At 41.5% G+C, this 15,583-nt stretch overlaps 1 protein-coding gene across 1 annotated transcript in view; it reads right to left on the reverse strand.

Annotated features, from left to right (window-relative positions):
* Positions 1–382: 382 nt before the first annotated feature.
* LOC134537215 (uncharacterized) overlaps positions 383–15,583 on the reverse strand; it is a 58,730-nt gene continuing 43,529 nt past the window's right edge. Inside the window, exon 3 of the mRNA XM_063377479.1 lies at positions 383–1,212. Within this exon, the coding sequence (XP_063233549.1) occupies positions 513–1,212 (700 nt within the window). The 3' untranslated portion in view covers positions 383–512. The remainder of the gene's footprint in view (positions 1,213–15,583) is intronic.

Here is a 15,583-nt window from a genome sequence, read left to right on the forward strand (position 1 = left end):
GTAATAAAATAACTAAGAGAAGCACAACAAAAAATCATCTTAAACTAAAAGAGTATATATGACTAACACACAGAAATAAAACAGTAATAACCAGAAAATTCTTATCTAAGAAATTTCGTTATAAATTTTATCAAAACAATGTGCGCCATATGTTGCAAACATGTAATTTAAAATATAAAGTGACAAATCAATTAATTTTAATTGAAATAACCTAAAATTATGCTAATTTATATTTAAATTGATGAAGTGATAAAATCATTAATTAGGTACATACTGTAAATAATTAAAAGAACTAAATCCCAACTCATATAATAAATGAACTTCAAAATTTAGAACTATAGATACTAACAAACCTGTTAATAGGAAACATCGTAGAGTAGAAATGCATAAAAATATATATCTCTCATAATTTGTATTATTTGATATCCGACCAAGTATTTAGTGTAAAAACCTCACAGAACCTGTCACAGGTTAGTTGCCGACAACAGGGGACTCTCCTTGAGGGAGGGGGTTCACACGGAGGCACGGGCCGGAGAGCTGCGGAAGGGCCCGTCAGACCGCCTGGTCCACACAGCCTCCCAGTCGACAGTCCTGAAGCACCTGTCCGCCTGCAGGCTCTGGAGGAAGTGGTCCACGGAGGAGCTCCGGGAGCAGGCGCCCAGGTAGCGCTCCATGCGCCCGAGCAGACTGCGGAGGTCGCTCGTGCCGGAGGTGTCTGGACAGACTCTCCCCAGAGCCTCTCCCAGCACGAGCATGACCTTGTAGGCGTCCCTCTCGGCGCCGCGCTCCGTGAGGCGCGAGCTGGAGCCCAGGTCAGCCAGCGCGATGTGGCCGTCGTCCCGCACGAGGATGTTGCCGGCGTGGAGGTCGTTGTGGCACAGGCCGGCCGCGTGCAGCTGCCGCACCGCGACTATCAGCTCCGCGGCGAGCCTGCTCAGCGAGGGCGCCTCGCGGGCCAGCACGTCGCTCAGCGGGCCGCGCGCGCACAGCTCCAGCACCAGGCACTGCCGGCCGCCGCGCGAGTAGGTGCGCACCAGCTGGTTGGCGTAGGGCAGTCCGGCCACCTGGCGCAGCGCCCGTAGCTCGCGCGCGCTCTCTGCACTCGCCTCCTGCTGCTTGAGGGCGTAGCTGCAGCCCCGGCTGTGCACCAGCCACACGTGCCCGCGCCGGCCGGCGCCCAGCGGGACCAGCTGCGAGGAGCAGGGCGCGTCACTGCGACACACCGGGGGCACCCCGGCATCTTGCTCACAAGGACACTTTAATAAACACAACAACAACAATAGGGGTTGTCTGTAAAGTCGGTTTACAAACGATAACTTCACGTGATAACGTCATAACAGAACATTGATGAAAAAATGCATACTTTTTAATTTTCAAATATTATTTACGGTTTTTGCAAAATTTAATTCAAATATATTGTTTGAATATAATCTGGAACAATTAGTTAAAAAGCCCGCCTTAAACTGTTTGATATTATAGAAGATTTTCTCGCACGGTGGTTGGCCGGTTTTTGCATGCTCGGCTCAGGCGGAACGTGACAATGTGTCATGCTTTTTCGTGCGTGGAGCTGGCGTTCATCGATTTAAAAGACGTTATCACGTAAAAAAATCAAAGTCTTATCACATCAATGGCTATTTTTACACTTAGTTAATACCGACATATATACATTTATCGTACAGTGAAATCAATTTCAAGAAACCGTCCTGCTAAAAACAACAAATTCGGGAATTTTTTCGCCCAGCCTCTTGCTCTTCTTCTGTGCCCGAAAGCACTCACTTCACTTCCGGCCATGCTTCCAGCACACGTCTTTCTGCCACACTGGTTTGCACTCGACTCACGTCGGTCTACTGCTTATCTCTATTCTTCAGCATTTGGGTATGCGCTATTTCTCATCTACTATCGCTCGTCCCGTCGTGAATCCAGGAGATATTGTCTTTTTTATGTAAATGAGTTTTCTCACTTTTTGCTACAGCTTTCCCAAGGGGCAAAAAATGACGAAACTTACATTGAGATTACATACATTGAGAATTTGAGAGAGGCACCGAGTATAGGAGCACCTGTCCAGAAAAGTACTGATTTTCCCTTACAAGCCACCTACCACTTTGGGGAGACATCCCGCGTCCTTAACATCAATAAGCAGAGGAGAATAAGTACATTGTTTTGCAGTGATTTTGCATCCATTTACAATAAATGATTGATGTTGTGACCTTCTCTCCCTCCCCACTTCGATATAAACATTGTACCTGAGTACTATGATACAGTACTTTGCTCACATCCACTGTGGTGGTTTTTGGCTTGAAGCGAGGAAACATTACGTTTATGGCAATTAGTTAATAAGCAAAATTTTCTCTTTTCGGTCCCCTTTCAACCCCTTCAAAGTGAGAAATAGGAATTTTGATATATCCTGAAAATTTACGTAGTAAATTTATCTAATATATAAAATACATGTAATATTAGATGGTTCATATGCATCCACTGTAGGGGAGGCTGAACTGCTAATGAATACACACATATCCAGAAAATATTATATTAATCGCTTGAAAATTACCTTGCATTATGATACACACTGGATCCCTGCCATGAGTAATGCTCTGCTATACGAGATTCAATAACATTTAAATGGTGGAAAATATACACACTAAAACATTGTGAAATAACTGGAATTATACCCCGGAAAAAGGAAACAACACCGTTACATGTCTCATAACATGTACTGGGAAAGTGGATACCGTGTGTCCTGTAGCGAACTGGTTAGGTACAAAGGTGCATACACAAGAAACTGAGTGGAGTTTCTGCCCAACAGCACAGCACAAAAGACATGCAGAACTGAACACTCACATGCACTCCCTTTATGCACTAAGTTGTGTTGTGGACTGTGAATCCAGACGCCAACACAGCATTCTACATATCAATGAACTGTCTTATCCAATAGAAAATCTTAACAGCTATGACGATTAACAGAAGCATTACAAACATATGTTCATTTCTGCATCTTTTTCATGATCTTCATATGTACCCACAGTTTTTGATGTGGAATTTTACATACAACCAAAAAATATTTTTATTTTGATATTTTTTTTAATAGTTAATATAGTGATATTCTGTGCAAAAAAACACTGTTGCAAGTGGCGAAGGCATAACCGTGCGGATGTTTAAGTGGGTTGGTTACTCCTCCACATCTGAAGTTAAAGAAAACTTAAACATAAATATTATAAACCAAATTTTACATAATGAATGTTGTTAAACGCGACTAAGAAACACTATTGGTTAAAATAATGTAAGTTAAATAGGTTAGCCATAATAAATATTAACTGTCAATTGGTTTTCGCAAAACAAGTAGTAAGGTGCTGGATTTAAATATTTGTAAATAACCCTCAAAAATTATTGTTCAAATATATTTATTTCAAATAAATGTGTTTTTCCTTTTGTTATTGTTTATTATTGGTTGCACCTGGACTCTCGCCCCACATGAAAGCGATTGAATTCCAAAAATCCCTCTCCCCATACTTTTCTGTTTTGAGCCGAATACACCCTGCACCGATAGGAGATGTAAGTTACGAGACCGCAGCGACCCATGGACTGTAAAGGCACTTGTAAAGAGGTGGACCTGACCCTGATTGTCCCCTGAGGTGTCGGAGCTGTTTCCGGCTCTAGTATCCGAGACATGATCCAACAGGCTCGCGGAATGGGTGCCAAAATGCGATTACATAGCCTCTCCGCACAAAGTGGCAATCCTCTGCCTCCACATGGGCACCGCTGTTGGGGGCGAATCGAGGTGAATATTGTTGGGATGGGTAGCCTCTACCTCTGGTCATAGCATCGCCTTAACTAAAGAGGACAATGCCAGGCGATACCCTGCCGCAGTTAATACTCAATTGCATGTATGGGATCAGAAATGGTGAATTGGCTGAATCTGCAGGCAACAGCAGTTGCATTTGAAACCTCTCTAGGTGGTTCGACTGCCGAGCCTCGGCATCTCGGCCCCACAGGGCCCCATAGTGAATGGATCAGTCCTATGGGAATGGATGGACCGAGAAAGGCACCGAAATGTTCGGTTGCATCCGGGCTAAAAAAAAAAAAAAAAAAAAAAAAAGCTGTAAACTGCTCGCCTAGATGTGATATGTTCCCCTAGTCCAGTGGTCGGGGGAGGTACCGAGGTAACCCCGAGGCCCTCCAGCATACGCACGGTTGGTTACCATTTCTAGCCAGGGCTTCCTGCGATCGCCGCCGGAAGATTTCAGGCGCTTCCGAGCCTTAACCAGCTGTAAATTTAACGAGCCAAGGTACGGCAGGTCGGAGGATAGTCCGAGGAGACGAGGACATCCAGTGGAGTAACTCTGAAGAGTGGCGGTCGGTTAGCCTGCTGGCGAACGGTCTGCCGATTCGACGCCAAGTTGGTAGTAGGATGGAAATAATCCATGAAAGATTGAATGGTATTCCGCTGAGGTTTTCTCCAAGGCCCTGGATTATGATTGTGATGGACTTGTACTTGGTAGTGGTGCTCCGATCGCTTGGAGCAGGCTCTAAGGGTTCTCTAGCCCGATGGGGAGTCGACGTGGTGAGCGATGACACAGCTCCGGTACTAGCCTGGACAGCTGGCAGAGGTTGGATAGACCTCCACCGGACCACGGGTTCACTGGGTGTTTTGAGGGGTCCCAGCGTGATGTGGGAGATCGGGGAAGGGGCCAGAAGTTCTGATATAGTCTTAGGGCTCAGGACACAGCCAACAGTCTGGTTATCTGAGTGTGGTATTAGGCTGAGGCAGTGACTATGCTGGGTTGGGGGCCCTAACTGCTGGTTGTTGTCAAAGCTCTCATTTCCTCCCGATCAAAGAAAAGGGAACGATCACTAACAGTTCTGTTTCTTCAAATAAGCTGTGGAATGTATAAGAAAAACTAATTGGAATGGTACTCCCACCCTACTCTATTAGGGCGCATATGTGGGAGGGTAATGTGAGAATGCCGGCCGTAAGTTCGGAATAATCTGATTGCCAGCTACTTAGCTGAACCAGAACACAACGACAGAATATGTTTTTGAATTTTTCTTGCGAAGGAGAAGATTGATTTCAAACATTATGTTGGACATACGCCATTGTTAGTTTTCACTGAGTGTCATAGGAAAATCTTGAAGAACAGAAAAACTTGAAGAACAGAAAAACAAAATATAAATACACAAACATACAGGGGAAAAAAACAGCCAAAAACACCTTATTACAAATGTTAAATGAATCGAGAGTACAGAGAATTCCGTTGAAGGAATTAGGACAATATCATAGCATAGACGAATCTGGTGAGCTGAAAATGAATAGACAGTTACAACAAGAAAAGTAAATACAGACAAACAACAACCTGGTACAATACAAACATAACAATGATTCAAAACAGAAAACCTTCACGTTGTGCCGCCCATTATCATTTTTGACAACAAATTTAAAACTGAATTTTGAACCATAATTTTACCACTAATTTTATTACTAAAACTTAAACTTTTTCCGCTTTCTGCACACTCCCACTTAACCTTTGTCAGGTTAGTCTCCCCAATCTGTTCCTAGCACCAGATCTGATTTGTGCCGAGTCTTTGCAAGCCAGCATGTGTCTCGTCTTATCCCCGCTTTGATGCCCGCCCGTCGCCTGTAATTCTTCCTGTAGCCATTACAATAACTGCTATGCCCTGCAAGCTATCAGAGCAACTCGGTTCTAAGAGTCCACCTGACGCGAGCACCCTAAGACATGATCACGAGTCGTTTTACTTAACATCCTGGCATGTCTACGGCCTCTGTAGAGTTAATTTCCCACCGACGTGCGGTTTCCACCTCCCTGTGAATACTGCCCAGAGCACTGACCAGCCACTAACCCCTGCCTAAGTCAAGGCTAGCCATAGGTCTCCAAAAGTATCGTATCTGCCCTCTAGCAGCGGATTTGCGAGTTATTTCCCCGGGGTGTTTGAATGCCCGCTAAATGCCTGCCTCCTGATGACTGACGCCACAAGCAGGGCCCTGTAATTCTTCTGCATGTCACCAGAGCACCCCACTCTTCTCCTCCTTAAGCTCCATGCTTTAGAAGGAGCCTTGTGCGAGAGATGCACTATTCGATTTCTTCTTGGTTCAGACACTCCTCAGTAGGTCGCGCTGCATTCGGCCACTAACACCAATGTCAAGATATCGAAGTCAATATTTCTCAATCACCCCCTCGTAAATCTTCAGAACCATCCCCCCCCCTTCCTTTTCTTTCCAAAGCAAGTGCCTGTTTTAACTATGAGTCGCCCCCGCTTCGCAGAGATTTCGCGCCGCGCTATCAGACTGACCTCTTCGCGTCTTCGGCCAGCCCACACAAGACTTCACTTCTGCCGTCATACGAGATTGAAGTCGTCTCGTAAAGGGATGTTTTCCCTAATTTTTTTAGACCTTAATTAGTCAGTCTGTGTTTCCTATGTAGAGATTTTTATATTTTGCTAAATTCTAATTCCTATCTTTCATGAGTGTGTCCACGTCAACCACCGCGCTGTTTCGGGACTATCTTCGCTCACCTCCCGGCAGGCACACTTGCTGAGTGCTACAAGCTACACTCTCTTTTAGTGAGTTTCGAAAACCTTGCTCTTCCCCGACCATCACCATTTTTGTGGCCATTTTTGCCAGTTTAATGACTGTCTGAGAACCAGGTCTAATCATGTTTGATTTTGCTTGTTCACAGGCAGGGTTCAAGAGCCGGAGCAAGCATTGCGACCACGTGCTTTTTTCCCGTCCTCGGACCCAGGACTGCTATGGCGCCCTGGTAGTCCAACTACAGCGTGAATCATTATATTTCCAAATTCTCCATTAGACCTCCAACATGCCAAAATTCGATAATTAGAGAACTTTAATTACACGACATGCCAATCATTATTATTCTGGGATTGTTTAATCTTATCGTTATTTGTTTATTCTTATTGTTAATTGTTTATTCTTATTGTAAACTATGGTGGAAGTCATCTCGTAATATTTTTACAAAGGGTCGACCCTACAAAAGAATAGTAATCAAATTTGTGTATTAGCCACCATTGTAATGTCTAATAATTCATTAGTCAAATTATGTATGTCAAGGAACTAACTTCTTTATCATATTTATTGTTATAAAGATTTGTTGGCTGAGTTTCCAGTAACTATAAAAGTCAAATAAATAGGTGCAAAAATATAGACGAAATTACATTTGTTATTTATATATTTAAAACTAAAATATCCACCAGTCTCCCAAAGTTTTTCCTAGGAGACATTTCCGTTAAACCAGTGTCGAGAGAAAGTGTAACGATAAACTTAAAAAAAAATATTCTGTCAAATAACGACAACATAGACAAACTCCGTTCTACGTCACACAGTCAGTAGCGCGCGCAGGGGGGTATGTGACTTGAGAAGCCACATGAGCGGGTCCAGTGTGGTCCCTCAGGAGCGCGGCACTCACCCTGGAGGGTCGTCGAGGCGGGTACACAGGGCCTGGTCCCCCCGAAGCGAGTCGCTGGAGGTCTCGGCGCCGGCACGGCTCTGCGCAGAACACACGCCGCGCTCCCATAGTCACTGTGATGTTCGAGAGCTAGGAGTTATGGTGGGCATTCGGAGAGTGGTCGTGCCCTCCTAGTCACCTTCCCCACACCTCCCCGACACATTTTCGTCAGCAGCGATCGTCAGCTGTCGACGATCTCGCTGCATGATGTCACGACCACGATCATATGACTTGCCTTTATTCTCCGCACACGTAGTGAAGCTCACGGCGACCTGCGAACTAACGGCGCTAGTAGTAGTTGAACCCATCGTTGACATTGTGTTAAATGGGAGCTTCGTATAAAAGTGCGCATATTTTTTAAAAACTGTGTTGAGTTTTCAACTTCGGTTACAGTTTAGGATTTTCAATTTATTTTCAGCTTTGTCGGGGGTGAAATTCATAGCGATAACTTGTAACATTGCCGCAGTTGTCAGTTGAAAGTCGGACTTTTGATAGTAAAGATCTCAAACAAACTGAGATCTCGCATACAAAGCATGTTTGAAATAAAGAATATGTTTGTTGTACTTTTTTATATATAGGGAGAAGGTGGGAATATGGACCACTTTTTTTGTTGGTTTCCAGGAACAAGTATGTTTAAAAGTAAACGTTGGGCGAAAGTTGCAAATTGTCATGTATTGATCTAAAATAACACAGGAAGAAGATTGAATTTTATATCTACAATCATAGTGAAGCTATACATCATTTAACGATTGTTTGCAAATACTGAGTCTGCAGAAGTGGGGTGGTAATATGGACCATAACTGAAAATGTGAAAAACTCATCACAAAATTGTAGTTTTTATCCTACAGATTGACCCCATACACATCATGAAGCAATTCCAATTCACTCAAAAAATTTCACATTATTTATAATCATATAGAAGCCACAGGCATTTAAATTTCTGGAAGGCCTTATAATAAATGTGCACTAAAAATTAAGAAAAAGGGGCCTAGATGTTAAATAATTAGCTCTCACCTTAATTCTAATGAAACCTAAAATTAATTTTACTGGATCATCAAGCGTTTTGGGTATTTCAACAAAAATCACAAATGTACAATTCACTATCACATCTACTGCATAAGTTGTAGGCCCATTCGTGACATGTTACACAGAACCCAGAGTTCTCCTGGTTTAGACATCGTAAAGGTCTCAGAACAAAATAAATACTCGGCATCTTCTTTTTCAGGAGCATCTTCACCAATAACTTGTTCTATCGTTGACCTTCTTGAAGATAAACTGAGAACATCTTCGCAAGAACTTTCTGAAGATTCGCTTCTCCTTCTCTTCTGTTTGTGATTCACACGTGAAGCTACTTTGCCTGTTTCATGTGTAGTTGAACTTGACTGAAGTCTTAGCTCTCTGTGTGTTCTTGTTCTGTTTTTTTTTTTTTTTTTGTTTTAACAAGTTCTTTTGCAGCAGTCGCCTTCTTAGTAGCCCTTATCCTATCCATTGAAAGCTGCAACCCATCTTTATATGGAGAAGCTATAAGAACAGTTGCTGAAAGTGATTTACGGCCTCTCTTTGACGTCATCTTGCTCAAAACTGGAACAGGAGATGTCTTCTGGGGTGATGTAGGCTTGAAGTGTTGATGGACCAGGCGTTGATGGATCCATAGCTTTCGAAGGACCTGGCTTTGGTGAGACACACTCACGACCTACTTCATCAGTTTCTATTCCATGTGCTTCTGCTTCTTCGATCTGAGGAGGATTGACTTCATCTACGTTTCTGTCATCAGTGTCTTGAGCTGGTCTACATTGTTCATTGCTTTCGTCCGCAGGATTTTCTGCTACTAGTGCAGAGGCAACGAAGACAGCATCGTCAAAAACTTGTCTGTCAAAGGGATATATTCCCATACATTTAAAACCCCTCACAGCAATAGCACCTTTCTGAACCTTCAGATAGGCTTTTCCAAACATTTCCGCAATGTCATATACATCCAAACCACCTGAACGGAGGGCTTGTCTTATTTCGTAACTGTAAAAAGTTTTCAATGGACCCATGAAGGTTCGGTCCAAAGGCTGGAGCCTGTGGGTTGTGTGAGAAGGTAAGCACAAAAGGGTGAAGTGATGCTCTCTTGCTTTCAGGATTACGTCCATTTTCCGGGTATGAGAATTATGACCATACAGTATGAGCAGAACAGGATCCTCGGCAGACGGTTTCACATGTTTAATAAAATGATCTAACCATTCAGTGAAAAGATCACCAGCCTGATGGGTGGCACTTTCCTATTTCTCCTGGAGGAGCACCTTTCATTAGTCTCTGGGTCCAGTTTTTACGGGGAAATATCATCATCGGAGGGACTAAATCCCCTCCAGCACTCATGCAGGCAACAATGGTGACAAGTCTTCCCCTCTCCGCAGCTGTAAGAGAACCTATCTGCTTCTTTCCTTTCAGACCAACAATGTGAGCTTGTTTAGACTGCACAACACTAAGACCACTTTCATCGACATTGTAAACGCGACTAGCAGAATACTGATGTCTGGAATATTCCTGATCCAAAAGATCAAAAGTAGTATATAATAGGGGCTCCTGAAACTGGGTCCTGGGTGAGGAGCGAGGAGCTGACCGAGCTCTGATGTCACGTCCATCTCTAACGTTACGGTGGCCATCTTGGATGGTTGTGACCTTGACCTTTGACCTTGACCTTGACCCCAATGGCCATTTTGGATCCGCCATCTTGGATCCGCCATTTTGTATGATGTCATTTTGTTTTCTAGAAAATTCTGGCATTGTGTTTTCCGCCATATTGGATGATGAGGTCACCGTTGCAATTTCAGTTACGATCGCCATCTTTAAAACCTTTATTTATTATCCGATTTTAATAAAAAAAATTTAAATTTATAAAAAAATTCATTTAATAAAATTTTTAATAAAATATTTTAAAAAACAAGCATTTACGACACGGAGCTCGGAGTCCGCGGTTCGAACCCGGCGAAGGCAAAAAAATTAAAAAATGGCGACCAATCCAACCCTCACAGTGGCTGCTGGAATGCTGACTCCCACCACTTTTTTCAAAGCATATATATCGCCAGTGAGCATGACGTCATGTCCGCCATCTTGAAATTCCGTAATTTTAATGCTAGAAATACGGGAAAAAATTTAAAAATCATTAAAAAATCAATCAACCTAATTAAATAATAAAAAAATCCTTAAAACCACCGTTGCACTTTTCGTGACGGCCGCCATCTTGAAATCACCCGCTGGAGGTCACCATCTTGTTTTCGTCTGCTAGAGTGTGCTGATACCATGTTAGTATAATTATCTGGGCACCACACCTTTGACCTTACCTTGAAATTTGACCTTAACCTTGAAATTTGACCTTGACCTTGAAATTTGACCTTGACATTGAAATTTGACCTTGACCTTGAAATTTGACTTTGTCCTTGAAATTTAACTTTGTCCTTGTCGACCATCATGGATCCGACATTGTATGTTCAGTACATGCTACCAGGAGCTACCACCTGCTGGAGTACGCCATCTTGTGTGTGTGTGTACTTGTACTATAGAGTACATTTCCATCTGGATGATTTTATTCTAACCCGCTACAGTGCAGTAATCATTAATTACGGAGGTGCCCCCTCCATCTTGAAATTCGGCCGCCATCTTGAAATCATGTAATAATGTAGCTAGAAAAGCGGGAAAAAATCCAAAATTCATTAAATAAATCACTCATTAACTTACATATCGATTCGATCCAATCCAGTCCTTGGTTCGATCCTCGATCGATGCAATAATGTTTAATTTTATGAAAAAAATAATAATTTCAATAAACCATGTTCAACATTCTTAAAGAGACCTTAAATCCTCTACTACCATCATCCTATCAGACATCAAGACCACCATATTGGAAATTCGTAATTGTAATGTTAGAGATTCGGGAAAAAGTTCTAAATTCATTAAATAAATTTGTAATATATATACTGATTGATTAGATCGACTAAGATCATTGGTTCGATCCCTGGCCGATACAAAACAACTTAAATTTAAGTACCAGAAAAGTGTAAGGTTCGAGAAATAGAACCCCACAAAGTCTTTTACAAACATAATATTTATTACACAATTTCTATCCTACTACAGAATCACTTGCGAAAGCCAGCAATCTTATAAACATTTAGCTCCAAATGATCCAAATAGCTCCAACAGCTCCAAATGGCTCCAAACGCTCCAAAAAGCTCCAAATGTTCCAACAGCCTCCAAATGCTTAAGACAGCTCCAAATGCTCCAAATGGCTCCAAATGCTCCAAATGCTCCAAATGCTCCAAAAGGCTCCAAATGTTCCAACAGCCTCCAAATGCTTAAGACAGCTCCAACAGCTCCAAATGCTCCAAATGCTCCAAATGCTCCAAATGCTCCAAAAGGCTCCAAATGCTCCAACAGCCTCCAAATGCTTAACACAGCTCCAAATGGCTCCAAATGCTCCAACAGCCTCTAAATGCTTAAGACAGCTCCAAATGCTCCATTTGGCTCCAACAGCTCCAAAGGCTCCAAAGGCTCCAAATGGCTCCAACAGCTCCAAAAGGCTCCAAATGCTTAAAAAGGCTCCAAATGCCCTAACAGCACCATCTTCAATTGGTTCCAACTGATTCCAATTACTTTTCTTATCGAACTTGGCATGATTACTGACATGACTTTATTAGTATACATTTTGACTGGCACTGGTAAAGTTTTTTACACCTTTCAGTTATAAGTTTTATTTAGAAATCAGATTTCGTTAAATGGTAGATACTATCTGGAAAGAAAAAAAGTATATTAATTTATCTTCAAGTTTATACACATACATTTAATTTAAGCCATTATTGTATGTAGCCAGCTTCCCTCAGTTCTTTGAGTATGAAGGATATTTCTTTGATGTTCGAATAGTTTCCTGCACAAAGCGATCCATGTAGTAGTCGTAGCCTGTCAACCAATATGTTAGGATCTTCCCATGAGGTATAATCAATCTCTTCTGCTGCGTTCATCATCCTTGCATGTTTATAATAAATATTATTATCTCTGGTGTCTATCGTTTCAACACCAACCACGAGGTCACTGTCGTCATCTTGCCAGTGATTATCACAAGCTTGATCAGGTTAATTAATTTTATTACGACGTTTCCATCGTTTTAGTCTCAAGCCACCATCACAGTCTTCGCTCTTGCATGCTTTTGGTGCTTCAGCACAGTACTCAATCATGTCAGCCTTAGATATGTCAGCACAGTCTTCGTTCATGCCAGCTTCTAATGTGTCACCACAGTCTTCAATCATGTCAGCATCACAAACTTGATCAGGATAATTTATTTTATTACGTCGTTTCCATCGTTTTGGTCTCAGACCGCCATCACAGTCTTCGATCTTGCCTGCTTTAGGTGCTTCAGTACAGTACTCAATCATGTCAGCCTCAGATGTGTCACCACAATCTTCAATCATGCCCGCTATAGATGATTCATCAACGTCTTCGTCCTTGTAAGCTTCAGGTGGTTCTCCATCTTTCACATTTTCATGGAGATGACTAGATATTGGAGTAAATATCTTTTCATTTCTAATGTGGTTACATCTTCCTTCCTTCGTTTGTTTTAAATTTTAAATTATTATCTTGATCTAGATCAGTAATTTTAGCATTAGCTTTTTCGCCTTCGTTCCTCTTCCGCGATGTTGCAGCCCAGTCTTCGTTATCTTTATTCATCTTAATTGTACAGGTCTTGCAATGTCTATCCAAGTAATATCTTCTACCAAAGGATTTCTGACACTGACTGCAATGAAATGGTTTTTGACAAGGACCCAAATTACACTCGCTTCTCTCATGTCGTTTAGCATTCTTTCTCAAGGTAAACACCTTGCTACAGTATCTACAGTGATGACGTTTTGATACAGCAACAAATCCCGAATCAGGATTCATATTAGTTACTGAGACTAATGCCAGATGCAAACTAAGAGTTTTAAATTAGATATATTACTGAAATAGAATTTTTTAATTATTTCATCAGCAAGAATTAAGTTATCTAATGCAAAGCAAATTGATGCAAGTAGTTCTGCTTTTCAACATCAGATGTCGCCACATGTTACTTGCAGGTAAATATTATTTAGTTCTTTTATGCGGGATGCGGGATGCTCACTAACGATCGCAAAAGAAGGATGGCTTCGCTAGACTCCAAGGAGAAGGAAGTTCGTCCTTCGTGTTAGTGCTTCTTAGATTTCTCAGAGATTATTTTTTGTCTGAGTAATGATATTTTTTTTTTAATTTCCACTTGATAAAAATAATACAAGTGTTGATTAAGTAGCAGAAATTCACTAATTACATGTAACCTTGAATAAAATGACATGCCTCATTAAGTAAAAAAATCCTTCATGCAGAGATCAATTTCTCATCTGTAACCAGAAGCACTCGGAGAAAACCATCAAAATATTGTCAAGAATAAACGGGAGCACACGGAGAAAACCACCATAATATTGACAAGAATAATCGGAAGCACACGGAGAAAACCACCACAAGTTTTCTTTGATATCATAAAATTACAAAAAGAAATAATAAAAAATTAAAAATAAAAACGAAAAAAAAATATCTGGCTTGTACTAAAACTCTAACTTTGCACATCAAAGAGAAGTTCACAAGCTAGCAGAATTTTTGTATTTACCTTGAGAAAGAATGCTAAACGACATGAGAGAAGCGAGTGTAATTTGGGTCCTTGTCAAAAACCATTTCATTGCAGTCAGTGTCAGAAATACTTTGGTAGAAGATATTACTTGGATAGACATTGCAAGACCTGTACAAATAAGATGAATAAAGATAACGAAGACTGGGCTACAACATCGCGGAAGAGGAACGAAGGCGAAAAAGCTAATGCTAAAATTACTGATCTAGATCAAGATAATAATTTAAAATTTAAAACAAACGAAGGAAGGAAGATGTAACCACATTAGAAATGAAAAGATATTTACTCCAATATCTAGTCATCTCCATGAAAATGTGAAAGATGGAGAACCACCTGAAGCTTACAAGGACGAAGACGTTGATGAATCATCTATAGCGGGCATGATTGAAGATTGTGGTGACACATCTGAGGCTGACATGATTGAGTACTGTACTGAAGCACCTAAAGCAGGCAATATCGAAGACTGTGATGGCGGTCTGAGACCAAAACGATGGAAACGACGTAATAAAATGAATTATCCTGATCAAGTTTGTGATAATCACTGGCAAGATGACGAAAGTGACCTCGTGGTTGGTCTTGAAACGATAGACACCAGAGATAATAATATTTATTATAAACATGCAAGGATGATAAACGCAGCAGAAGAGATTGATTATACCTCATGGGAAGATCCTAACATATTGGTTGACAGGCTACGACTACTACATGGATCGCTTTGTGCAGGAAACTATTCGAACATCAAAGAAATATCCTTCATACTCAAAGAACTGAGGGAAGCTGGCTACATACAATAATGGCTTAAATTAAATGTATGTGTATAAACTTGAAGATAAATTAATATGTTTTCTTTCCAGATGGTATCTACCATTTAACGAAATCTGATTTCTAAATAAAACTTATAACTGAAAGGTGTAAAACACGTTACCACTGCCAGTCAAAATGTATTCTAATAAAGTCATGTCAGTAATCATGCCAAGTTCGATAAGAAAAGTAATTGGAATCAGTTGGAACAAATTGAAGATGGTGCTGTTGGAGCATTTGGAGCCTTTTGAAGCATTTAAAGCCTTTTGAAGCTGTTGGAGCCATTTGGAGCCTTTGGAACATTTGGAGGCTATCGTAGCATTTGGAGCCTTTTGGAGCATTTGGAGCATTTGGAGCTGTTGGAGCCATTTGGAGCATTTGGAGCTGTCTTAAGCATTTGGAGGCTGTTGGAGCATTTGGAGCCATTTGGAGCAATTGGAGCTGTGTGTTAAACATTTGGAGGCTGTTGGAGCTGTGTTAAGCATTTGGAGGCCGTTGGAGCATTTGGAGACTTTTGGAGCATTTGGAGCCATTTGGAGCCATTTGGAATATTTTGGAGCATTTGGAGCCTTTTTGGAGCTGTTGGAGCCATTTGGAGCTGTTGTAGCATTTGGAGCTGTTGGAGCTAAGAAGTAGTCGTTGC

Source organism: Bacillus rossius, chromosome 12 (assembly GCF_032445375.1).
Source record: "Bacillus rossius redtenbacheri isolate Brsri chromosome 12, Brsri_v3, whole genome shotgun sequence".
NCBI classification, from domain to species: Eukaryota; Metazoa; Arthropoda; class Insecta; order Phasmatodea; family Bacillidae; genus Bacillus; species Bacillus rossius.